Source organism: Somniosus microcephalus, chromosome 2 (genome assembly GCF_052327205.1).
Source record: "Somniosus microcephalus isolate GS21.2 chromosome 2, FLI_Smic_1.0, whole genome shotgun sequence".
Classification (NCBI taxonomy): domain Eukaryota; kingdom Metazoa; phylum Chordata; class Chondrichthyes; order Squaliformes; family Somniosidae; genus Somniosus; species Somniosus microcephalus.
Window position 1 is genome coordinate 44,166,709 of NC_140988.1, and position 25,430 is coordinate 44,192,138.

The following is a 25,430-nucleotide window of genomic DNA, read 5'->3' on the forward strand; positions in this document are numbered from 1 at the left end:
CCTTCTTGAATATATTTAATGAATTAGCCTCAACTGCCTTCTGTGGTAGAGAATTCCACAGGTTCACCACTCTCTGGGTGAAGAAATTCCTCCTCATCTCTGTCCTAAATGGCTTACCCCTTATCTTTAGACGGTGACCCCTGGTTCTGGACTGCCCCGCCATCGGGAACATCCTTCCTGCATCTAGTCTGTCTAGTCCTGTTAGAATTTTATAAATTTCGATGAGATCCCCTCTTATTCTTCTAAACTCCAGCGAATATAAGCCCAATCGACACAATCTCTCCTCATACGTCATTCCTGCCATCCCAGGTATCAGCCTGGTGAATCTTCGCTGCACTCCCTCCATGGCAAGAACATCCTTCCTCAGATAAGGCGACCAAAACTGCACACAATACTCAAGGTGTGGTCTCACCAAGGCCCTGTACAATTGCAGCAAGACATCCTTGCTCCTGTACTCGAATCCTCTCGCTATGAAGGCCAACATACCATTTGCCTTCTTAACCACCTGCTGCCCTTCAGCGACTGGTGCAAAAGGACACCCAGGTCTCATTGCACTTCCCCTTCTCCCAATCTATTTCCATTCAGATAATAATCTGTCTTCCTGTTTTTGCCACCAAAGTGGATAACCTCGCATTTATCCACATTATACTGCATCTGCCATGCTTCTGCCCAATCACCCAACCTGTCCAAATCATACTGGAGTTTCTCGGCATCCTCCTCACAGCACACACGCCCACCCAGCTTTGTGTCGTCTGCAAACTTGAAGATATTACATCTAGTTCCCTCATCTAGATCATTAATATATATTGTGAATAGCTGGGGGTCCTAGCACTGATCCCTGCGGTACCCCACTAGTCACTGCCTGCCACTCGGAGAAAGACCCATTTATTCCAACTCTTTGCTTCCTGTCTGCCAACCAGTTCTCTATCCAAGTCAGTACCTTGCCCCCAATCCCATGTGCTTTAACTTTACACGCTAATCTCTTATGCGGGACCTTATCGAAAGCCTCTGAAAGTCCAAATACAACACATCCACTGGTTCTCCCTTATCTATTCTACCAGTTACATCCTCAAAAGATTCCAGTAGATTAGTCAAGCGCAATTTACCTTTTATAAATCCATGTTGACTTTGTCCGATCCTGTCACTGCTTTCCAAGTGCTCTGCTATTACATCTTTTATAATGGACTCTAGCATTTTCCCCACTACCGATGTCAGGCTTACCGGTCTATAATTCCCCGTTTTTCTCTCTACCACCTTTTTTGAATAGTGGGGTTACATTAGCTACCCTCCAATCAATGGGAACTGTGCCAGAGTCTATAGAATTTTGGAAGATGACCAGCAATGCATCTACTATTTCTACGTCCACTTCCTTAAGTACCCTAGGATGTAGATTATCAGGCCCTGGGGATTTATCGGCCTTCAATCCCATCAATTTCCCTAACACCATTTCCCTACAAATACTGATTTCATTCAGTTCCTCCCTCTCATTAGAACCTATGTTCCCCGACATCTCTGGGAGGTTATTTGTGTTCTCCTTTGTGAAGGCAGAACCAAAGTATGTATTTAATTGGTCTGCCATTTCTTTGTTCCCCATTATAAATTCCCCTGATTCTGACTGCAAGGGACCTATGCTTGACTTCACCAATCTTTTTCTCTTCACATATCTATTCAAGCTTTTACAGTCAGTTTTTATGTTCCCTGAAAACTTACTCTCATACTCTATTTTCCCCCTCTTAATTAATCCCTTTGTCCACCTTTGCTGAATCCTAAACTGCTCCCAATCCTCAGGTTTATTGCTTTTTCTGGCCAATTTATATGTCCTCTCCTTGGATCTTATGCTAACCCTAATTTCCCTTGTTAGCCACGGTTGAGTCACCTTTTTTTTATTTTTATGCCAAACAGGGATGAACAAATGTTGTAGTTCATCCATGCGATCTTTAAATGTTTGCCATTGCCTATCCACCGTCAACCCTTTTAAGTAACGTTCCCCAATCCATCCTAGCCAACTCACACATCATCGTAGTTTCTTTTATTTAAATTCAGGACCCTAGTCTTTGAGTCAAATACTTCACTCTCCATCTTAATGAAGAATTCTATCATATTATGATCACTCCGCCCCAAGGGGCCTCGCACAACAAGATTGCTAATTAATCCTTTCTCATTACACAATACCCAGTCTAAGATGGCTTGAGCTCTTGGTCCAGGAAACCATCCCGTATACACTCCAGGAATTCCTCCTCCACAGTATTGTTACTAATTTGGTTAGACCAATCTATATGTAGATTAAAGTCACCCATGATAACTGCTGTGCCCTTATTGCACGCATCTCTGATTTCCTATTTAATGCCATCCCCAACCTCAGCATTACTGTTTGGGGGTCTGTATACAACTCCCACTAACATTTTCTGCCCCATGGTATTTCTCAGCTCTACCCATACAGATTCCACATCATCAGAGCGAATATCCTTCCTTACTATTGTGTTAATCTCCTCTTTAACCAGCAATGCTACCCCATCTCCTTTTCCTTTTTGCCTGTCTTTCCTGAATATTGAATACCCCTGGATGTTGAATTCCCAGCCTTGGTCACCCTGGAGCCATGTCTCTGTAACCCCAATTATATCATAGCCATTTACATCTATTTGCGCAGCTAATTCATCCACCTTATTACGAATGCTCCTCGCATTAAGACACAAAGGCCTAGAAATTCAGTGGCCTGCGCCACCAGTTTGCGCCCAAAGAGGGCTTTTGCGCCACTGTGCAAACCTACCGCGATATTTAGCAGGGCGCTAATGGCGGCATTAGCCAGTAGCACTGCGCCGCCACCGATGACGTCATCGGTGTGCGCAGCGCCCCGCTATCGCCCCGCTGGCCATATTTGGTTGCTGCCGCCTCCCCCGCGCCGGCCGCAAACAGCGACCGGTACATGGGGCCTACCTGTGCCGGTAGTGGGGCAAGTTAAGGTGGAGGTGCGGCCGGCCGCTTTTTCGGCGGCCGCCTGCCCGCACCTCCGTCCCCGGCCTCCTACACCCCCCCCCCCCGCGGCAATGCCGGCTGTTTCCAGAGAGCCCGGCACTTCTCCTTGGTGCCGGGCTCATTTGCCGGCACTCGCCAGCGGGGATCGCGCTGTTGCAGGCACCTCCCCCTTAAGAGTGAGAGGAAGGCCTGCAGTACTGCAGGCTGCCGTGCCGCAGCGGGTGGCGCTGCGGCACTTTGCACGCCGATATTCAGTTTCAGCGCCCCAAGCGGGGCGCCGAAACCCTTGTTTAGCGGCCAGTTTCCACTTGGGGCGCTGAAACTGAATTTCCCGCTGGCGCAAGTGGCTCCGCGCGCAGCGGTAATTCCGGCGCCCAGGCGAGCTGGGCATCCCTAACTGAATTTCTAGGCCAAAGCCTTCAGGCTTGTTTTTTTTTTTTTTTTAACACTCTTAGACCTTTTAGAATTATTAGTTACTGTGGCCATGTTTGATTTACACCCTTGATTTCTCTGACTGCCACTTTTGCTTTTCTCCTTCCTGTCTTTTGCTTCTATCCTTGCTTCCCTTTCCTCTGTCTCCCCGCACAGGTTCCCAACCTCCCAACAGATTTGTATTCGGCTGTTGGTGGGCAGTGTTATGCAGAATAACTGAGTGGAGTCCTGCTGTTTCCCAGATTATTCCCTCTTCCTCAAAGTCTTTCTGCTCAATTTGTTCATTCTCTGGCTTGGTTACTAACCTGCGCCACTTTCCATTTATTTTTCTCAAACGAGTAAGTCAGAACATAATTCAAGTCAGGAATTCAGCTAGCCAGTGTTCCCATATGTTGCATCAGGCATCAGGAATACTAGAACAGCAAGAACTTGCTGGATAGTTAGCAAATGCATTGGATCTTTGACTGGACAGTAACTCCTGGGAATTGTCGTCTCATTGGGGGGTACTCGTAACATCATAATCGCAAGGCTTCCAAATATGGGGAGTCAGCTGGTTGGGTGTGGATCATAAAGTAAAGGGGACGGGGAGAGTTCAGGATGTTCAAAAGGTCAGAAGGATGTATTGTGTTGCTTGTGGGAATAGTAAAACTTTTTGTTGGAGTCAGTTTTATGCGTGTTTGTGATTTCTTTCTGGTAAATATTTTATGTTTGTTTTGTGGTAAATTTTATGATTAGGAATATAGAGTGAGATGGATGAAGAGCTATCATGTGACTGTATTTTGGAGAATTTTATTTTCTGGGAAATGATATGGTAGAATTGTGTGTCCTGGAATATGATTGGAAGAAATTTAAACTTGGGGCAATATGATTGGTGAATAATGAAAATTTAAAAAAATAACCACTTAGACAGGAGAAAACACAGATAAACACAATGGGGAATAGCCAATGGGGAAGAAGAAAATTGACCAATGGCTTGCTGTAGTCAACAAACTCGATGTAGATAACAAAGTTTTATTCTAATGGTAGGTTTTGTATCATTGACCAACATCTGTGGACTGATTATTGTTCTTTATTTAAAACTTTATTCAATTATTAATTAGGACATCAATACAACAGCTGACTTAAAATTTTAAAATGTTGATAACTTTATAGCCATATTGCGGTGTTTTCAATTTTTGATTTTTAACAGTTGGAGTATAGCGGCTTATAAAACATCAATAGGGATCTTTTCTGCTTTTAGAAACTGAGGGGGTGATTTTGCCAGCCGTGGGGCTGCGGGTATGAAGGTGGGACTACCGGGAAAATGGCAGAATTTGGGGGCGGGTGCCCAATCCGCCTCCATGCCATCTTCCCAGGAGGTGGGTTGCTGTCCTGCGCCGGGTCCCATCTCCTTGGAGGCGGGAAGGGATTAAAGCCTATTAACTGTTTGTTAACAGGTACTTAACAGGCAGAAAATAGGATTATCCACATTTTGCCCTCACAAGTGCGGGCTTCCCGAAGGCTCCAAAACCCGCCAGCTCAGCGAGGCGAGTACTGGGTCTGTGGGGGTTGTGGGGGGTGAAAAAGTGTGGTGTGAAGGTAAGTGATGGGTGCAAGAATGTAGAGGTGAATCCCAAGTGTTTTTAAAAGTGTACTTACCTTTGTTTCTTCCTGCAGGGTTCAGTCGGTGTGTATGCGGAGAGTCTTGCACCTCTATGTTGCATTTGAGAGATGGCCGTTGCATTCGCAGATGCAACAAACATCTCATTTCTGCAAAAGAAAGAAGGTTGATGTGGTCTTGTATGCAAGACCTCATCAAACTGCAGAGATTGTCACTGTTTGACAGCTTCACAGAGCTGTCAAACGATGACAATTAATGTCAAAATTTTTTGACAGATGACACGTCATATGTTGACGTGCTCTGCAACCAGCTTTCCCTTAATTGGCCTGCTAAACCCGCTGGGCGGGCTTAACAAGGTCAATCAAGGGAAAATAGCGTGGGTTGGCCACAACTCGATGGAGGCGGGACATCGACCCGGCAAGCAGCAGTCCCGCCTCCAATGCGCCTCCATTCGCAAAATCACCCGAGTTTCTAATCTTACGTTTTCTTTTTCTTTTATCTGCAATGAATAGAAATGCCTATTACTCTGTTTTTTCCACTAGATGAATTTGTTCTATAGGATTTCATTAGCCTTGCTGACAAAAGCCTGGTCCATCAAGACAGTCTGCGATCATGTTCATTTCACACCTCAAAAGTGGTTTAACAGCCAATTAAATTATCAAGTAACAACCAAAAACATTAATCCAGTTTTGGAGATTGGGAAACGGTAGTAGGCTGCTGGCTTCTTTGGAATGGAAACCCAGCGTTTTCATTTGAAAAGGGGACTTTTTTTTTAAAAAGAAGAGATGCCTGGGAGTTTGCTGTGACTTGCAATACAATTGAAGAGTTCTGATAAAAACTACTCAAATGTAGCACTTGTAGTAAATGGTGAACTCCCGAATTTTAGAAGGCTGGAACATAATCAGTGCAGTTCTGATGACAATGTTTACGACGAGTGTAATGCCTGTACGTTTTATACTGTTGTCAGATTGCTGACTGCACTAATCTTATGACTTAGTCCTGGCTACTCTTTATGGATATATGAACACACAGGGAACAAAGTCCTTGGCTTATATGGTAGCACTCGCACCTTTGAGTTGGAAGGTTGTGAATTTAAGTACCATTCCAGGACTTGAGCACATAATCTAGGAAGGAACACCATTGCAGTAGTGAGGGAGTGTTGGATTCTCAGAGGTGCTATCCTTCAGATGAGAAATTAAACCTAGGCCCTGTCTGCTTGATCCCACTGTTTCTAAGATGCTATTCAAATAGTAAAGAGTTCTCCTGGTCTTTTGGCTAACATTCCTCCCTCAACAAAAATCACCTGAAATGGTTATTTATCTCATTGATGTTTGTGGAATTCAGCCAAACATAAAATGGCTACACTTTACAGTAATCCCTTGTGGGTGAAGCACTTTGAGCCACTTCTGAGAGATGTGATAAGCCACACTATAAATGCAAATCTTTCTTCTTTTCTTTGCCTTATAATCCTGGAGACCTCCTGGTATAAATGGCTCTGTACCACAATACATATTACAGAATACACAAAGCCAATAAGGACAGTGGTCTTTTATTCATCTATTAGGGTAGATATTACGAATTCACATTCCTGGCACAGAACATTAAAATTAACGGACAGGAAATCCTGTGGGACCTGTTGTGTATGTACCTTTAAGAGAATAACTGGTCTCAGACTGCAGTACCGGCAGTGACCACCCCTGTATAAAAGGCGCTAGAGAGCCTCTGTTGGTTAGTTTCGTTTATGCCTTTCACCAGTAAAGACTTGTTTGTTTCTCTCCTGCTAGTCCGTGTCTCAATCATTCACGGACTTAACACTGGCGACGAGTTAGAAACGAACTTACCTGCAACTCAGCAGCAGCTCCGACGACGTGTTGAAGGTCGGAGCCAGAAGAAAAAAAAAAAGAAAAAAAAAAATAGGCCATTGAAACTCGAGAAACAGGCGTCGACCGTCAATTATCGATTTCAAAACTTGCAGGAGAGACTGTCCAGACCCAGGCTGGGTTCCTCGGTCCGTGGTTTCCCAGCTAATCGGGCTGGTGGCAGGTAGTGCTCTGATCCTTCCTGGGCTGCAACGGGGCCAGGCAGCGAGTCGGGAAGCAAGGAGAGAGAGGGAGGGTGGAGCATACAGGGCGCGGTCGGTGTTTCGAAGCTGGGCAGCGTTCGGACCTCAGAAGAGGGAGGGAAGTGTTCCAGAGGGTCCGCTCCACGACGGGAAAATAATAAAAGAAAAAGAATACGCGCAAGAAACCGTGGAAAGCAGCGCTAACAACAGCAGGGAAGAAGGAAAAGAGCGGGAGGCGCCATTTTGTTAAATCGGAGAAGGCGGCAAAGTGCGGGAGGCGCCATTTTAGATTTGCAAGATGCCGAAGACTGGCTGTATCACTGCTTTTGATAATACATTAGAGGACTGGACCACGTATGTGGAAAGAGTCGAGGTATATTTCGAGACAAATGAAATAGCGGAGGGGAAAAAGGCATCAATATTGCTAAACGTAATGGGCGCTAGAACGTACGGCCTATTGCGGGATCTGATTACTCCAGCCAAACCGAAGGCGAAGAGTTTTAACGAAATTGTTGCTGTTCTACAGGAGCACTTAAACCCTGCACCGCTGTTGATAGCAGAAAGATTTAAATTCCACAGGAGAACTCAGCACAAAGATGAGAGCAATGCTGAGTATCTTACGGAACTACGCAAGCTATCAAAGCACTGCCAGTTCGGAGCAGGACTGGCAGATACCCTACAGGACAAATTTTTCTGTGGACTCCTGAGTGAAGGAACACAGAAGAAGTTACTCGCAGAAAAAGAGCTGATGCTAGATAAGGCTTTCAGCGTGGCAGTATCGTATGAAGCAGCAGCCAGGGGAGCTGCAGAAATTCAACAAAAACCACTGGAATATGGCACCTACGAAATGACACGGGGATTTGCAAAATGTTATCGCTGCGGCAGAACTAACCATGACCAGAAGGACTGCTGGTCCAAAGACAAAATATGCAGACAATGCGGGAAGATTGGACACATTGCACGAGTTTGTAGGTCTGGGAAGAAGACCAGCGACAACAAAAAGGCTACTAAGGAACCGTACAAGAAAGTACAAAAGATGAGCGATAATGAATCCGAGAACAGGAGATTAAGCTGTCTCAAACTTCACAATGTAATCGCAAAAGAGGATCACCGAACCATTTGGGTCACCCTCACGATAGCAGGGTCCCAAGTTAAAATGGAATTGGATACAGGATCAGCGCTAACCGTCATGAATCGACGAGACTATGAGCGGCTATTTTCACACATACCCTTGAGAGAGACATCCATCGTCTTGACGATGTATACGGGGCAAAAAGTATATCCCAGAGGAAAAATAAGGGTGCCAGTCGAATACAATGGCAAGAAAATACGGAATTTGTATCTCTACATACTGCCAAATGGTGGACCACCGTTATTGGGACGGGAATGGATCAGGAAGATAAACTTAGATTGGCATTCCATTCATGCAATGACGGTGGACGGTAAAAAAGATGAAGACGTCACTCCTGGACGATTGTCAACAATCTTAGCTAACGCCAATGAGGTATTTCAACAAGAACTGGGCACGCTTAAAGGCGTAACCGCCTCGTTAAAAATAGAAGAGAATGCAGTTCCCAAGTTTTTCAAAGCGAGACCGGTACCATATGCAATTCGTCCAGCCGTCGAGGCAGAGCTGGAGAATCTGGAGAAGGCGGGCGTGTTGTCTAAGGTCGACTGGAGCGAGTGGGCGACACCCATCGTTCCTGTCATGAAGAAAACGTTAAGCAATAAGTCCGGAGAGCCAAGGAAGATTCGCATCTGTGGGGATTTCAAGGTGACGGTGAACCCTGTCCTTCACACAGTACAATATCCTCTTCCAAGGATAGAAGACATCTTCGCCTCACTGTCTGGAGGGAAGCGTTTTACAAAAATTGACCTAGCACAAGCATATTTCCAGATGGAGGTTGAAGAGTCCTCTAGGAAGTATCTCACGATAAACACTCACAAAGGTCTTTACAAGTATCATCGATTGGTATTCGGAGTAGCATCGGCTCCGGCGATATGGCAAAGAGCGATGGAACAAGTCCTGCAAGGGATTCCGGGGACTCAGTGTTACTTGGACGACATCCTTGTAACAGGTGAAGATGACAGTGAACACCTTAGCAACCTAGAACAGGTGCTCACTAGACTACGGGAACATGGGCTGCGAGCCAACCGCCCCAAGTGCGAATTTTTTAAGAAACAGATATCGTATTGTGGCCACGTGATTGATGAAGAGGGGTTACATAAGTCCCCTGACAAAATTGAAGTGGTTGTTAAGGCCCCAGCGCCTGAAAATGTGTCGCAACTGAGGTCATTCCTCGGGTTGGTGAATTACTATCATAAGTTTTTGCCAAATTTGTCGACAATTCTGCATCCACTGAACGCCCTGCTACGAACGGGGGTAGCATGGAAATGGAGCGATGATTGTAAACGTGCTTTTCAGAAGAGTAAGGACTTAATCACTTCGAAGGAAGTATTGGCTCACTACAACCCAGCACTGCCAATCAGGCTGGCGTGTGATGCGTCTCCCTACGGCATTGGGGTGGTACTGTCACATGAATTCCTTGATGGTTTGGAGAGGCCGATAGCTTTTGCGTCACACTCGTTAACTTGTGCCGAGCGTAACTACGCCCAGATTGACAGAGAGGCCCTCAGCCTAGTGTGGGGGGTGAAGAAGTTCAATCACTATCTGCACGGTCAAAAATTTACTCTACTAACCGATCATCAACCTCTTGTCTCCATTTTCAACCCTCAGAAGGGCGTACCGATAATGACAGCACAACGGCTGCAGAGATGGTCCCTTTTCCTAGGGGCACACCAATATGACATCGAGTACAGGGGAACTAAACAGCATGGAAATGCTGATGGATTGTCACGTCTACCGTTGCCGACGGTGGAAGAAGACGACCTTGCAGTGGATCCAATGGAGTTATTCCACTCGACCATAGTCGAATGTCTCCCTGTGACGAATGCAAACATAGAAAAGGAAACACGGAATGACCCAACACTATCATGGGTCTATGATTTAACGGTGAAGGGATGGCCAGCACATGGTGAACCACTGCTGCCAGCATTTTCACCAAGAAGAGAACAGCTGTCAGTGTGCAGAGGAACCTTGATGTGTGGATCCAGAGTAGTAATTCCACCTAAGTTGACGGATAGAGTGCTCAATGAGCTTCATGAGGGTCATCTGGGTGGGGTAAAAATGAAGAGCTTAGCCAGAGCGTTTGTGTGGTGGCCGGGAATTGATAGAGAAATCGAAGAGATGCCCAAGAGCTGTGCAGGATGCCAGAAGGTCCAAAACGCCCCACCACAAGCTCCTCTGCATCCATGGGAGTGGCCCTCATCTCCATGGCAAAGGGTGCACATTGATTTTGCTGGTCCCTTCATGGACTCGATGTTTTTAATTGCAGTGGATGCACATTCAAAGTGGCCAGAGGTAATAAAAATGTCCTCAACCACCACGGAAAAAACTATCACAGTTTTACGAACCATATTCGCCAGGAATGGGCTGCCTGAACAGATTTGCTCTGACAATGGACCACAGTTTGTGTCTGAAGAGTTCCGGAGGTTCTTAAAGAACAATGGTGTTAAGCATTACACATCTGCCCCATATCATCCAGCCACTAATGGATTGGCCGAGAGGTTTGTCCAAACATTCAAGAAGGCTATCAAGGCAATGTGTAATGAAGATATACCCCTACAACACAAGGTGGACAACTTCTTGTTTGCCTACCGGAATGCGACACATGCGGTTACCAACCAAACTCCAGCCATGATGTTCTTCAATCGAAGACTACGATGCCGCTTGGATTTGGTTAAGCCAAACGTCCGAAGAGATGTGGAGAACAGGCAGTTTCAGAATATGAATGAAAGGCCGACCAGGAGTTTTAAGATAGGTCAACCAGTTTTGGCCCGGGACTACCGCACTGAGAAATGGCAGCCAGGAACGATTTGTACACGACAAGGACCTCTCATGTATACCGTGGACGTTGGGGAGAGCATTGTAAGACGCCATGCTGACCAGATTCTAGAGTCACTGGAAAACGTCAACTCCACACCACGATCTGATACACCTGGCAATGAAATCGACGTTCCAATTGCAGCTACCACAGAACCGGTAATATTGGAAGCAGATGAACCAAACAACGACATTGATCCCGACTCAACATTGCCAGAAGAACCTGATACTCCAAAGAGGCATTATCCAGACAGAATCAGGAAGCCTCCTCAAAGACTGAACTTATAATTGCTTAAACTTAACCAATGTATCTAGCAACAGTAATTGTGATTGTAATTCGTTCTCATTAGTTGTTAAATGAATGTTATGTACTGTTTATCTAAAAGGGGAAGAATTGTTGTGTATGTACCTTTAAGAGAATAACTGGTCTCAGACTGCAGTACCGGCAGTGACCACCCCTGTATAAAAGGCGCTAGAGAGCCTCTGTTGGTTAGTTTCGTTTCTGCCTTTCACCAGTAAAGACTTGTTTGTTTCTCTCCTGCTAGTCCGTGTCTCAATCATTCACGGACTTAACAGGACCCAATGACCTCAGCATCCAATTTCCCAAATTTATAAAATCGACCTTATACTATACAAAGGGATTTAATTTCCTCTGATAACATGTTTGCATAAAATTCCTTTGTATGCTACGTTAATGCATTTATTAATCCTTTTAAATAAAAAGTGAACGTTGAATAACTGTGTTACAATATCACCCAATGTTACCTGTTCCTTTTTCTGACACTTCCACTGCCACATTTTACTGCTACCTCGATGTTTTTCAGAATCAGTCTCTATCTTTTGTTATCATGATTTGTTTCTATATTTATTTCTCTATTGTTTTTAGGTTTCTTATTTGGCTGAACAAGATCATAAGCCTCTGTTTCAATGAAAAATATTTTTTACCTACAAGGAGTAAAAGGCATGGAGGGAAAATGACACTGTTATGAAAAAACCCCAGCAAATCCCACTAGGCAAAAAGGTTTTATTTTCCAAAGGCTTTCTTATCTGACAGTTTTTGATGGTTTTATTCCTTTTGTAATAGCAGAGTAAAATTCCCCAGCCCAATTAGAATTTAGAATTATGTATGACAAAACTCTGCAAAGGGAGCAGACCATAGTAACTTCGCCCCTCGTGAGCTGTATGATTCCATTAGAGATGCTCCATCATTAAAGTTCTGCAACACATGACAAGCCAAAGTGCTTTCCTTACCAGTCTACTGGTGAGCATGCACTCAATATCTTGGCAAACAGTGGCCTCACACCCTGGCAGTCTAGTAGAACCTCTTACAATTCATGTACTGACCTGATTTATTCACACTTCAAATGAACTGATCTGAACAAACTCCCTGATGGCTCAATGTAAATGCACCAGTGTGACACGCATCCTTCGGTCACAGGTCTCAGCCATTGTTTGTAGTCCCCCTACGATAGGGAGATTATCAGTAATTCCTACCAGGATATGCCCGCATCTGTGCACTGGGTGAGCACAAGGTCAGATTCGGCTGTGATGCTGCTTGTGAGTTAGGTGCTCATTGTCTTAAGTTTACACATTCAAGATGATTTTTTTGAACCAGATGTTGGAGGGTAACTATGCTTGTGGAAATATACTACAGAACAAATTAATTCCCTCAGAGGGAAAGGAAGAAGATTGGAGAGAAACAATTTAGAGTCATAGGCCTAGAAATTCAGTATCGCCACGTTTGGGGCGTTATACTCGAGCAGGCGCGAAATTTAGCGCCCGGCGCAAATTATCGCCACCTTCAGCTAAATTGACCTGCTTTGCCCCAAGAGGTGCTTGGAGTGCTAAAGCAGGCGCTGCTCGACTGTCCTAAGGCGCTAAGCCGGAGAAGCGAGGCGGTACCACCGAGGGCGGACGCAGCGCAGGTGCAGACAGTTAGCGATTGCACGCAGACACGCTGGCGCCGGTCAGCTCTTAAAGGAGAGGGTCGATCTTGGACTGCAGCCACACCCTGCACATCGGAGCCCTGATTCTCGGCCTGGACAGACCTGCTGCCACATTCTAACGCCTAGGACCATGGAGAGGGCCAGGGAGTGAGCGCAGCGGTTCAGTGAGGGGGCCCTGCAGGTTCTGGTTGGCGCAGTGGAGCGCAGGCGATCTATCCTGTTTCCGGACAGTGGCAGGAGGCTGCTGCCCACCGACTACCGCAAAGCTTGGAGGGAGGTGGCTCACAGAGTGACCTCCAGCAACATGGTGCCTAGGACCCCTGTGCAATGCAGGAAGAAGTTCAACGACCTCACTCGGGCCGTCAGGGTGAGTATCCTTTTCAGTATCCTCTTCATCCCTGCATGTCCACTTCACTTTATGGCCAAAGGGTCCTGAAAGCCCCAATGCCCAGCCCTCATCCAACACCTATGGGCCTTTCATGAAACTCACATGCACATTCACCACTTTACACACTAAGGTCTATTCCACCATGGGAGGCAGTGCAGCCAAGATCAGGGCTGCACACTGTACTCAGAGCCCGTCCTTTCTCTTGCAGGGCAAGTTGGCCCATAACAGGAGGCAGCAGCAACGGTACTGGGGGAGGCCGGCCTCACCTTAAAGACCTCAGCGGTCTGGAGCAGCGAGTCCAGCGCATTATGGCAGGCCGGATGACTGGCCCCGTCGCCACTGGAGATGCCGACCCTGTTCTGGACAGCAATGGTAAGGTCATCACCTTTTTGACCTCTCTCCTTCCACTTGTGCCTCACACCAGCATCCTTTGCCACTATTGAACCAATACAGTGCATTGCAGCACTCATGCCTCCCTCGTTGCTGCCCTGTCCTCACGCTAAAGCAACTCTTGTACCGCCCTGCTTTCAGATGGTGATTCGCCAGGTGAGGAGGTGGGCCCTCAAGCTGCCACTGTGAGTGATTCTGAAGGCGAGGAGGAAGAGAAAGCCAGACCATCAGTGCCACCCTCAGTTGAGGCAGCCCATGGCCATAATGGGGACACTTCTTCCCTGGAGGGGAGCAGGGGGGAAGGGTCTGAGGAGGGTGAAGCTCCGGGGCCCGGCAGGCTGCAGCAACGCTGGGGGGGGGGGGGGGGGGGGGCGGTAGGGAAGCTCGGCGGCCTTCTCCCCGGAGGGAAGAGTCTGGCCTCCAGTCCTGCTACAGTGAGCGCAGATGAGGTGCGGCTCCTCACTGAAATGAGCGCCCAGGCGGAGCAGAGGCACACTGAGCTCATGGCTGCAGTGGCAAGGATGCCCGAATCCATTGAGTCACTGGCAAGGAGTGTCCAGGGCTCCGGTGCAACACAGGCAAGGAGTCTGCAGGACTTCGGTGCAGCACAGGCAAGGAGTCTGCAGGACTTTGGTGCAGCACAGGCAAGGAGTCTGCAGGACTTTGGTGCAGCACAGGCGGCTTCCACGCAAGTGCTTAGTGGTGCAATGCAGTCAGTGGCTGGTCTGATGCAGACACAGATTGAGGCCACACGAGCACTGACTGCTGCCACCCTCGCTGCATCGGGCACGAATCGCCGGGGCCCTCGCCGCGCCGCAGAAGGCCAGCAGTCTGTGCTTCAGCAGATTGCTCCGCATGCTGCAGTGCTGCCCCGTGGGAGTGCCAGTGTGTCGTCCGACCAGGAAGTGCCTGTCCTCTGTCAGGATGGCAGCATTCCTGCTGCCAACACGGTCACTTCTCCACTGCAGCTGCCACCACCCGTAGGACAGACTACTGCCGCCCATGCAGAGTTGGAGCAGTCAGCAGCCGGGCCCTCCAGGCCCAGAGCTGGTCCAGGCCTTCCCCCAAGGGCATCTGCCGGCTCAATTTCTGACACTCAGCAGCCTTCCCCCAGCCTTGCTGCAGCCACTAGGGTCCCATTGCGGAGGAGCTGCAGGGTGGGAAGGGGCCAATCTCGCAAGCGAAGCAGATCACCCTCGAAGGGCAAAAAGTAGGAGGTGTGGCAAAATGCTGTTAATTTTTTTAGTGAAGGCCAAGGATCGTGGTCATTTTTTGTTACTCTTTTGTTCATTGTCTCCAGGTTGAGAGAGCCAGTTATGTGTCTGACTGCTTTTTTGGGGGTTTCTCTCTATTACTTCATCATGCGGGAAGGGCACACAGTTTGTTAAATAAAGAAGTGTCTTTATTCAGAATGTGCATGTTTGCTCTTTGAACTATTTGTTGCCTTGACTGGCTCAGGGTTTGCGGAACGGTTCCATTCATGTTCTTTCAATGGCACAAGCCATTCCCTCAGAGGGGGCCTAGAACCGACTTGCAATAAGCCGCTGACGGACGGCCCTTGCACTTTGTGGCTCCCTCCCGTCTTGGTGCTCCTCCTCCTCCTCCTCTGCTGGTGCTCCAATGTCTGCTGGCAGTGGCTGAGTCCTGAGGATTGCCAGGTTATGCAGCATGCAGCACACTACAACGAAATGGGAGACTCGCTCAGGCGAGTACTGAAGGGCTCCCCCGGAATGGTCCAGACAGCAGAACCGTTGCTTTAGCACGCTGATTGTGTGCTCAATTATGTTCCTGGTTGCTTGATGGCTCTCATTGTACCGTTCTTCAGCAGGGGTGCTAGGCGCATGGAGCGGGGTCATCAGCCAGGTACACAGAGGATAGCCCTTGTCCCCGAGAAGCCAGCCTCCTGGGTGAGCCGGGGCTTCGAAAATGTCTGCCACAGAAGTCTGGCGCAGGATGAAGGTGTCGTGGCTGCTGCCTGGAAAGCGAGCATTGACAGCTAGTATCAGCTGTCTGTGGTCACACACCAACTGCACGTTCAACGAATGGAACCCCTTCCGGTTGTGGTAATCCTCGGCATTTTCTTGCGGTGCCCGCAAAGCCACATGCGTGCAATCAATGGCACCCTGGACCATGGGGAAGCCCGCTATTCTTGCAAATCCCATTGCACGCTCTTGCTGCTTGTCCAGGGTCATGGGGAAGGAAATGTACTGACGTCTCCTTTTAAAGAGGGCATTCGTGACTTGGCGGATGCAGCAATGCACCTCGAACTGGGAGACATTGGCAATGTCCCCAGTAGCGGATTGGAAGGAGCCGGTGGCATAGAAGTTGAGAGCCACTGTCACGTTCACTGCCACCGACAGATGTCCTGCTCCTCAGTTGAGGCTGCAGATCTGGCTGACGCAGGTGGCAGAGCTCAGTGACCACCTCCCTGCTGAATCGAAGCCTCTGAAAACACTGCTCCTCAGACATGTTGAGGTAGGAGAGAACTGTTGGCAGAATACCCTGGGAGGGTAAAGCCTCCTGTGCCGACGTCTGTTGGCCCTCCTCCATCTGGCCATGATTGGCACTCTCTCTCGGCGTCTCTGAGCCCTCTCAATGCAATGGAGAAACCCAACGTTTCCACCCATTGCAGCCCCCATAGTATGTGGCCACTCAAGGTTATGGCACTGAAAAATCAATCCAACTGCAAAGCTCTGGGCTGAAGCCAGAAGTACCTGTGCGAGCGCTGACTCAATGCAGAAAGCTCTCTCCCTTTGTCTCTCTGTAAATCTCTCTCACAGAAGGAGTGGTCCAAAAATGGCTACCACTAAGAAGCCAGGAAGAGCCCCCTTTAAATAGCACCCCCCAGCCCCACAGCGACTGGGAACCGTTCCAGTCAACCAGTCGCTGGGAGTGCCAGGCAGAAAGGAGGGGGGCGCCACTGAAATTCCGGTTCGGGGCACCCCAAGGGTGTTGCACCATGGAATGACGTCAGGATCTGCGCGCGCAGCTGAGCGGGCGTTGCAGTTTTGCGCTGCCGCTAAATGTCCGCTCAATGTTGCGACAGGCGCAGGTCTCGCCGCGTCTGGGCGCTAGCCGCTTCGCGCCCCACTTATCGCCCTCTTAAGGCGCTAACGGGTGGCGCTAACAACTGAATTTCTCCCCTATAGAGTTATACTGCACAGAAAGAGGCCCTTCGGCCATCAAGCCCTGTCTATTCTAATCCCATTTTCCAGCACTTGGTCCGTAACCTTGTATGCTATGGCGTTTCACGTGCTCATCTAAATGCTTCTTGAATGTTGTGAGGGTTCCTGCCTCTACCACCCTTTCAGGCAGTGAGTTCCAGATTCCAACCACCCTCTGGGTGAAAAAGTTTTTCCTCAAATCCCCTCTAAACCTCCTGCCACTTACCTTGAAAATATGCCCCCTGGTTACTGACCCCTCTACTAAGGGGAAACGTTCATTTCTATCTATGCCCCTCATGATTTTGTACACCTCAATCAGGTTCCCCCTCAGCCTTCTCTGCTCTAAGGAAAACAACCCCAGCCTGTCCAGTCTCTCTCCACAGCTGAAGCGCTCCAGCCCAGGTAACATCCTGGTGAATCTCCTCTGCACTCTCTCCAATGCAATCACATCCTTCCTATAGTGTGGCGACCAGAACTGCACACAGTATTCCAGCTGTGGCCTAACTAGCATTTTGTACAGCTCCATCATAACCTCCCTGCTCTTATATTCTATGCCTCGGCTAATGAAGGCAAGTATCCCATATGCCTTTTTAACCACCTTATCTACCTGTCCTGCTGCCTTCAGGGATCTATGTACATGCACACCAGAGTCCCTCTGATCCTCTGTCCTTCCTAGGGTCCTACCATTCATTGTGTATTCCCTTGCCTTGTTAGTCCTCCCAAAATGCATCACCTCACACTTTTCAGGGTTAAATTACATGTGCCACTGTTCTGCCCATCTGACCAACCCATCTATCATCCTGTAGCCTGAGGCTTCCCTCCTCGCTATTTACCACTCCACCAATTTTCGTATCATCTGCGAACTTATTGATCATACCTCCTACATTCATATCTAAATCATTAATGTACACTACAAACAGCAAAGGACCCAGCACCGATCCCAGCGGTACACCACTGTACACAGGCTTCCAGTCACAAAACCAACCTTCGATCATCATACTCTGCCTCCTGCCATTAAGCCAATTTTGTATCCAATGTGCCAAATTGCCCTGGATCCCATAGGCTCTTACCTTCTTGACCAGTCTCCCATGCGGGACTTTGACAAAAGCCTTACTGAAGTCCATGTAAACTATATCAACTGCACTACCCTCATCCACACACCTAGTCACCCCCTCAAAAAATTCAATCAAATTGGTTAGACATGATCTCCCCCTGACAAAGCCATGCTGACTATCTTTGATTAACCCTTGCCACTCCAAGTGGAGACTAATTCTATCCCTCAGAATTTTTTCCAATAATTTCCCTACCACTGATGTTAGACTCACTGGCCTGTAATTCCCTGGTTTATCCCTACTACCCTTCCTGAATAATGGTACTACATTAGCTGTCCTCCAGTCCTCTGGCAGCTCCCCAGTGGCCAGAGAGATTCTGAAAATTTGTGTCAGAGCCCCTACAATCTCCTCCCTTGCCTCATACAGCAGCCTGGGATACATCTCGTCTGGGCCTGCAGATTTATCCACTTTTAAGCCCGCTAAAACCGCTAGTACCTCCTCCCTCTCAATACTAATTTGTTCAAGTATATCACAATCCCCCTGCCTGATTTCTATGCCTACATCGTCCTTCTCCATAGTGAACACAGATGCAAAATATTCATTTAAAACCTCACCCACATCTTCCGGCTCTATACACAGATTGCCACTTTGGTCCCTAATGGGTCCTACTCTTTCCCTGGTTATCCTCTTAACATAGAAATATAGAAGATAGGAGCAGGAGTAGGTCATTCGGCCCTTCGAGCCTGCTCCGCCATTCAATGAGATCATGGCTGATCATCCAAATTCAGTACCCTGTCCCTGCCTTCTCCCCATATCCCTTGATCCCTTTAGCCTTAAGAAATATATCCAACTCTTTCTTGAATATATTTAATGAACTGGCCTCCACCACCCTCTGTGGCAGCGAATTCCACAGGTTCACCACTCTCTGGGTGAAGAAATTCCTCCTCATTTCAGTCCTAAATGGTTTACCCCTTATCCTTAGACTATGACCCCTGGTTCTGGACTCCCCGGCCATCAGAAACATCCTTCCTGCATCTAGTCTGTCCAGGCCTGACAGAATTTTATAGGTTTCGATGAGATCCCCTCTCAATCTTCTAAACTCCAGTGAGTATAAGCCCAATCGACACAATCTCTCCTCATACGTCATTCCTGCCATCCCAGGTATCAGCCTGGTGAATCTACGCTGCACTCCCTCCATGGCAAGAACGTCCTTCCTCAGGTAAGGCGACCAAAACTGCACACAATACTCAAGGTGCGGTCTCACCAAGGCCCTGTACAACTGTAGCAAGACATCCTTGTTCCTGTACTCGAACCCTCTTGCTACGAAGGCCAACATACCATTTGCCTTCTTAACCGCCTGCTGCACCTGCATGCTTACCTTCAGCGACTGGTGCACAAGAACACCCAGGTCTCTTTGCACTTCCCCTTCTCCCAATCTATTGCCATTCAAATAATAATCTGCCTTCCTGTTTTTGCCACCAAAGTGGATAACCTCACATTTATCCACATTATAGTGCATTTGCCATGTTTCTGCCCAATCACCCAACCTGTCCAAATCGTACTGGAGTTTCACGACATCCTCCTCACAGCATACACTCCCACCCAGCTTTGTGTCGTCTGCAAATCTGGAGATATTACATCCAATTCCCTCGTCCAGATCATTAATATATATTGTGAACAGCTGGGGTCCTAGGACCGATCCTTGCGGTACCCCACTAGTCACTGCCTGCCACTCGGAAAATGACCCGTTTATTCCAACAACTCTTGCCCTTAATATACTTATAAAACACCTTGGGATTTTCCTTTATTTTGCCCGTCAGTGGTTTTTTCATGCCCCCTCTTCGCTCTCCTAATTTTTTTTTATTTTTTATTTTAAATAAGTACCCCCCCCCCGCACTTTCTATACTCCTCTACAGCTTCCACTGTTTTTAAGTCCTTTGTATCTGCCAAAAGCCTCCCTTTTTTTCCCTCATCCATTCTTGTATATCCCTTAACATCCAGGGTTCCCTGGGCTTGTTGATCCCACCCCTGACCTTTACGGGAACATGTTGGCATTGTACTCTCTTTATTTCCTTTCTGAAAGACTCCCACTGCTCTGATGTGGATTTTCCTACAAGTAGCTGATCCCAGTCCACTTTGGCCAGATCCTGCCTTATCATATTAAAATCGGCCTTCCCCCAATTTAGAACCTTTATTTCCGGTCCATCTTTGTCCTTTTCCATGACTACCTTAAATCTCACCGAATTATGGTCACTGTCACCAAAATGCTCTCCTACTGACACTTCTACCACTTGCCCGGCTACATTCCCTAGAATTAGGTCCGGTACTGCCCCCTCTCTTGTAGGACTTTCCACATGCTGGCTCAAAAAGCTCTCCTGGATGCACTTTAAGAATTCCGCACCCTCTAAGACTTTCACACTTTGACTATCCCGGTTAATATTGGGGAAGTTGAAATCCCCTATTATTACCCTATTGTTTCTACACTTCTCTGAGATTTGCCTACATATCTGTTCCTCTAGCTCCCCCTGACTGTTTGGGGGCCTATAGTACACTCCCAGCAAAGTGCTTGTCCCCTTTTTGTTTTTAAGTTTTACCCATATGGCCTCATTAGAGGAACCTGCTAAAATATCATCCCTCCTTACAGCAGTAATTGACTCCTTGATTAATATTGCGACACCCCCTCTTCTTTTACACCCCCCTCTGTCTCGCCTGAAGATTCTATACCCCGGAATATTGAGCTGCCAGTCCTGCCCCTCCCTCAACCATGTCTCTGTGATAGCAACAATATCATACTCCCATGTGTTCATCAACACCTTCAATTAATCTGCCTTACTCGTAAGACTCCTTGCATTAAAATAAATGCCATCGAGCCTTGCCCTACTCCCTTGTGCCGTTACATATTTGCTCTGCGTTCCAGGCTGAATTTAAGCTGAATGTTCATCGTTAATGATGATTTGAGAAAGCCACACCCAGAGACTTATGATAATGTAAGCAGTATGGGTTTTATTGTCATCAGCCTGGGTCCCTGCTTTATGTAGTGGAAGATATCAACAATTAGTTTATACCATCTAATAATAATCCACATGCACTCCTTCTCATTCATTCCCTTTGAATTACATTATGAGGTGATGAAATATGCACTTACTGCTTGGCTGAAGACAACATCTCTCCTCTGATGCAATGCCAGGGCCTGCGGTATGTTGGAACCACAATCTTGAAGAAGAACAAATACCATGGCCTTCTTTGCTCTGTCAATCACTTCATTGACACAGTCCTTTAAAGTAACTACCAGAGGGTACAGCCCTTCATACCAGTCATCTTACAAAACAAAATCAAACACAGAGAATTAGCAAATCTTGGTTTAAAAATGCTGCTCTGTTCTGACATAAATAAATGCAAGACAATTGGACAATAGCGGAAATGGAGGAACACACTTGACTTATTTCAAGATAACCACGGTGTCCAGCTAATTGCCCCACACTTGAATTATACCTCCTAATGAATTATAAAAATGTGCATAATGATATTCATTTGATGGAATTCTTTTCTATGGACTGACTAAAAATTAAAATTCTCTGGAAAATAAAAGTGTTCAGCAGTAATGTTGTTTACCAAAATAAATACAGGATAAAGATGTAGCCTGTAGTATGCTAATAAGACAGCCACATATTAAATGGTTGAGATAATGTTCTAAACTGTGAGACCATGCTCAAGCAGTCTATAGAGCCAGTGAATCACAGGGGTTCAAAGCACAGAAGGAGGCAGGTCACCCTTATTGTGTTGTGTCAGGTCTTTGCTAGAGGATTCCAAAATTAATTCCACTGTCCTGCTTCAAATATTTATCACATTTTCCCTTAAAAGATGCAATGGTCTCTGCATCAGCTGTTCCCAACAACTTGTTATGAAAAGAAATTTATCTTAAACTTTCTTGGTGACAATTTTAAATTGATGATCTCTCATCACTGACTCTCCACCGGGCACAATAGTCTTTCCTTATTCACTCTATAAAAACCCTTTTAGAACATAAGAAATAGGAGCAGGAATAGGCCACTTGGCCCCTCGAGCCTGCTCCGCCACTCAATAAGATCATGGCTCATCTTGGGCTCAAAGCCACTTCCCTGCCCGCTCCCCATAACCCTTCACTCCCTTATCTTGCAAAAATCTGTCTATCTCCACCTTAAATGTATTTAATGACTCAGCCTCCACAGCTCTCTGGGGCAGAGATTTCCACAGATTTACGACCCTCTGAGTGAAGAAATTCCTCCTCATCTCAGTTCTAAAAGGGCGACCCTTTATTCTAAAACTATGCCCCCGTGTTCTAGATTTCCCCATGAGGGGAAACATCCTCTCTGCATCTACCTTGTCGAGCCCCCTCAGTATCTTATATGTTTCAATAAGATCACCTCTCATTCTTCTAAATTCCAATGAGTATAGGCCCAGCCTGCTCAACCTTTCCTCATAAGGCAACCTCCTCATCTCTGGAATTAACCTAGTGAATTGTCTCTGAACTGCCTCCAATGCAAGTATATTCTTCCTTAAATAAGGAGACCAAAACTGTACGCAGTACTCAAGGTGTGGTCTCACCAATACCTTGTACAGTTGTAGCAGGACTTCCCTGCTTTTATACTCCAACCCCATTGAAATAAAAGCCAGCATTCCATTTGTCTTTTTGATTACTTGCTGTACCTGCATGCTAGCTTTTTGTGTTTCATGCACAAGGACCCTCAGGTCCCTCTGAACTGTTGCATTTTGTAATCTCTCTCCATTTAAATAATAATTTGCTTTTTTATTTTTCCTGCCAAAGTGTATAACCTCACACTTTCCCACATTATACTCCATCTGCCAAATGTTTGCCCACTCACCCAGCCTGTCTATATCCCTTTGCAGGTTCTTTGCATCCTCTGCACAACTTGCTTTCCCACCCATCTTTGTATCATCTGCAAACTTGGCTACATGGCACTCGATCCCGTCATCCAAATCATTAATGTAGATTGTAAATAGTTGAGGCCCCATCACCAATCCCTGTGGCACCCCACTAGTTACCATTTGCCAACCGGAAAACGACCCATTTATCCGGACTCTCTGCTTTCTGTTAGTTAGCCAATTCTCTATCCATGCTAATATATTACCCCCAATTCCGTGAGCTCTTATCTTATGCAGTAACCTTTTATGTGGCACTTTATCGAATGCCTTCTAGAAATCCAAATACGCCACATCCACTGGTTCACCTTTGTCCACCCTGCTCGTTACCTCCTCAAAGAACTCCAGCAAATTTGTTAAACATGATTTCCCTTTCATAAAACCATGCTGATTCTGCTTGACTGCATTATGCTTTTCCAAATGCCCTGCTACTGCTTCCTTAATGAAGGACTCCAGCATTTTCCCAACGACAGATGTTAGGCTAACTGGTCTATAGTTTCCTGCTTTCTGTCTCCCTCCTTTCTTAAATAGGGGTGTTACATTGCGGTTTTCCAATCCGCTGGGACCTCTCCAGAGTCCAGGGAATTTTAGTATATTGCAACCAATACATCCACTATCTCAGCAGTCACTTCTTTTAAGACCCTGGGATGCAGGCCATCTGGTCCAGGGGACTTGTCATCTTTTAGTCCCATTATTTTACCAAGTACTAGTTCCTTAGTGATAGTGATTGTCTTTAGTTCCCCCCTCTCTGTGGCCCCTTGATTATCCATTATTGGGATGTTGTTGGTGTCTTCTACTCTGAAGACAGATACAAAGTATTTGTTCAGAGTCTCTGCCATTTCCCATTATTAATTCCCCAGTCTCATCCTCTAAGGGACCAATGTTTACTTTAGCTACCCTCTTCCTTTTTATATATACCTGTAGAAGCTCTTACTATCTGTTTTAATGTTTCTTGCCAGTTTACTCTCATAATTCATCTTCTCTCTATTATTTTTTGTCATCCTTTGCTGGTTTTTAAAAATTTCCCAATCCTCTGGTCTCCCAACAATCTTGGCAACATTGTATACCTTCGTTTTCAATTTGATACCATGCTTTACTTCTTTAGTTAGCCACGGATGTTGCCCCCTTCTCTTAAAATCTTTCTTTCTCACTGGAATATATTTTTGTTGAGAGTTATGAAATATCTCCTTAAATGTCCACCACTGCATTTCAACTGTCTTACCCTTTAATTTATTTTTCCAGACCACTTCAGCCAGTTCTGCCATCATGCCATTGCAATTGCCTTTGTTTAAGATCAGGACACTGGTTTGAGATACAACTTTCTCACCCTCCAACTGAATTTGAAATTCAGCCATACTATGATCACTCTTTCCTAGAGGATCCTTTACTATGAGATCATTTATTAATTCTGCCTCATTTTACAGTACCAGATCCAAGATAGCCTACTCCCTGGTTGATTCCATTACATACTGTTCTAGGAAACCATCCCGGATGCACTCTATGAACTCCTCCTCAAGGCTACCATGGCCAATTTGATTTGTCCAATCAATATGGAGATTAAAATCACCCATGATCATTACCGTACCTTTTTTACAGGCCTCCATTATTTGTTGATTTTTACTCTGTCCAACAGTATTGCTACTGTTCGGAGGCCTGTAGACTACACCCACGAGAGACTTCTTCCCTTTATTATTTTTATTTATCTCCACCCAAACCGATTTTACATCTTGATCTTCTGAGCCAATATCACTTCTCGCCACTGCACTGATCCCATCCTTTACCAACAAAGCCACCCCACCTCCCTTTCCTTTCTGTCTATCCTTCCGAATTGTCAATCCTTCTCACTGACTCCTTTTGAAGGCCCAGGATGCATGTCATCAGAACCCAGTGACTTATCCATCTTGAGTTCTGCTGTGTTTTTTAAAAAAAAACAATTTAATTGTCTCCAACAATTGTTCCACATCTGCCTCTAGTAGACCTATTCACATTTTCACAATCATCTGTGAAAAGCAATGCAAAACATTCAATATCGCTACCATAACTTTATATTTCACAATTAGACTCCCTCCTTCATCCCTGAGCAATCCTACACACTCTTAAACAATCTTTTCACTTTTTACATGCTTCTAAAAGTTCCTTGATATTTCCTTCTATATTATCTGCTATCCATTTTTCATGTTCCTTCTAATGCCCATTTTCACCTTCCCACTATACTTTCTACATTCCTTTGTGTTTTTCTTCAGTATTATTAGCTTCAACTGTCCTTTTAAGTTTGTTTAGTTTTAATCTCTTTAGTAATCCACAGAATTCTATTCTTTGATGCACCCTGTTTTCATTTTATTAGAATATATTTATTTGGTCCTATATCCATCTTATATTTAAAGATTTCCCACTGCTGAGCCATCAACCAGTTTGCTAACTTTTCTGCCCAGTTAATTTGGGTTGTACCTCTCTTGATTATGCCTCTGAAGTGCTTTGGGATGTTTATGTTAAAGGCATTACATAAATGTAGGTTATTATCTTGCCTTTTTCTAGTCCAGCATCCTTATCTTTGACTCAC

The 25,430-nt window shown here is 46.2% G+C and overlaps 1 protein-coding gene across 10 annotated transcripts in view; it reads right to left on the reverse strand.

Annotated features, from left to right (window-relative positions):
• Nucleotides 1–25,430, reverse strand: part of inpp4b (inositol polyphosphate-4-phosphatase type II B) — a 1,159,724-nt gene that overhangs the window by 114,504 nt on the left and 1,019,790 nt on the right. For all 10 annotated transcript variants that reach the window (XM_086009058.1, XM_086009093.1, XM_086009068.1 and 7 more), the window contains one exon: nt 21,096–21,268. In XM_086009058.1, coding sequence (XP_085865184.1) covers nt 21,096–21,268 — 173 coding nt within the window. The remainder of the gene's footprint in view (nt 1–21,095; nt 21,269–25,430) is intronic.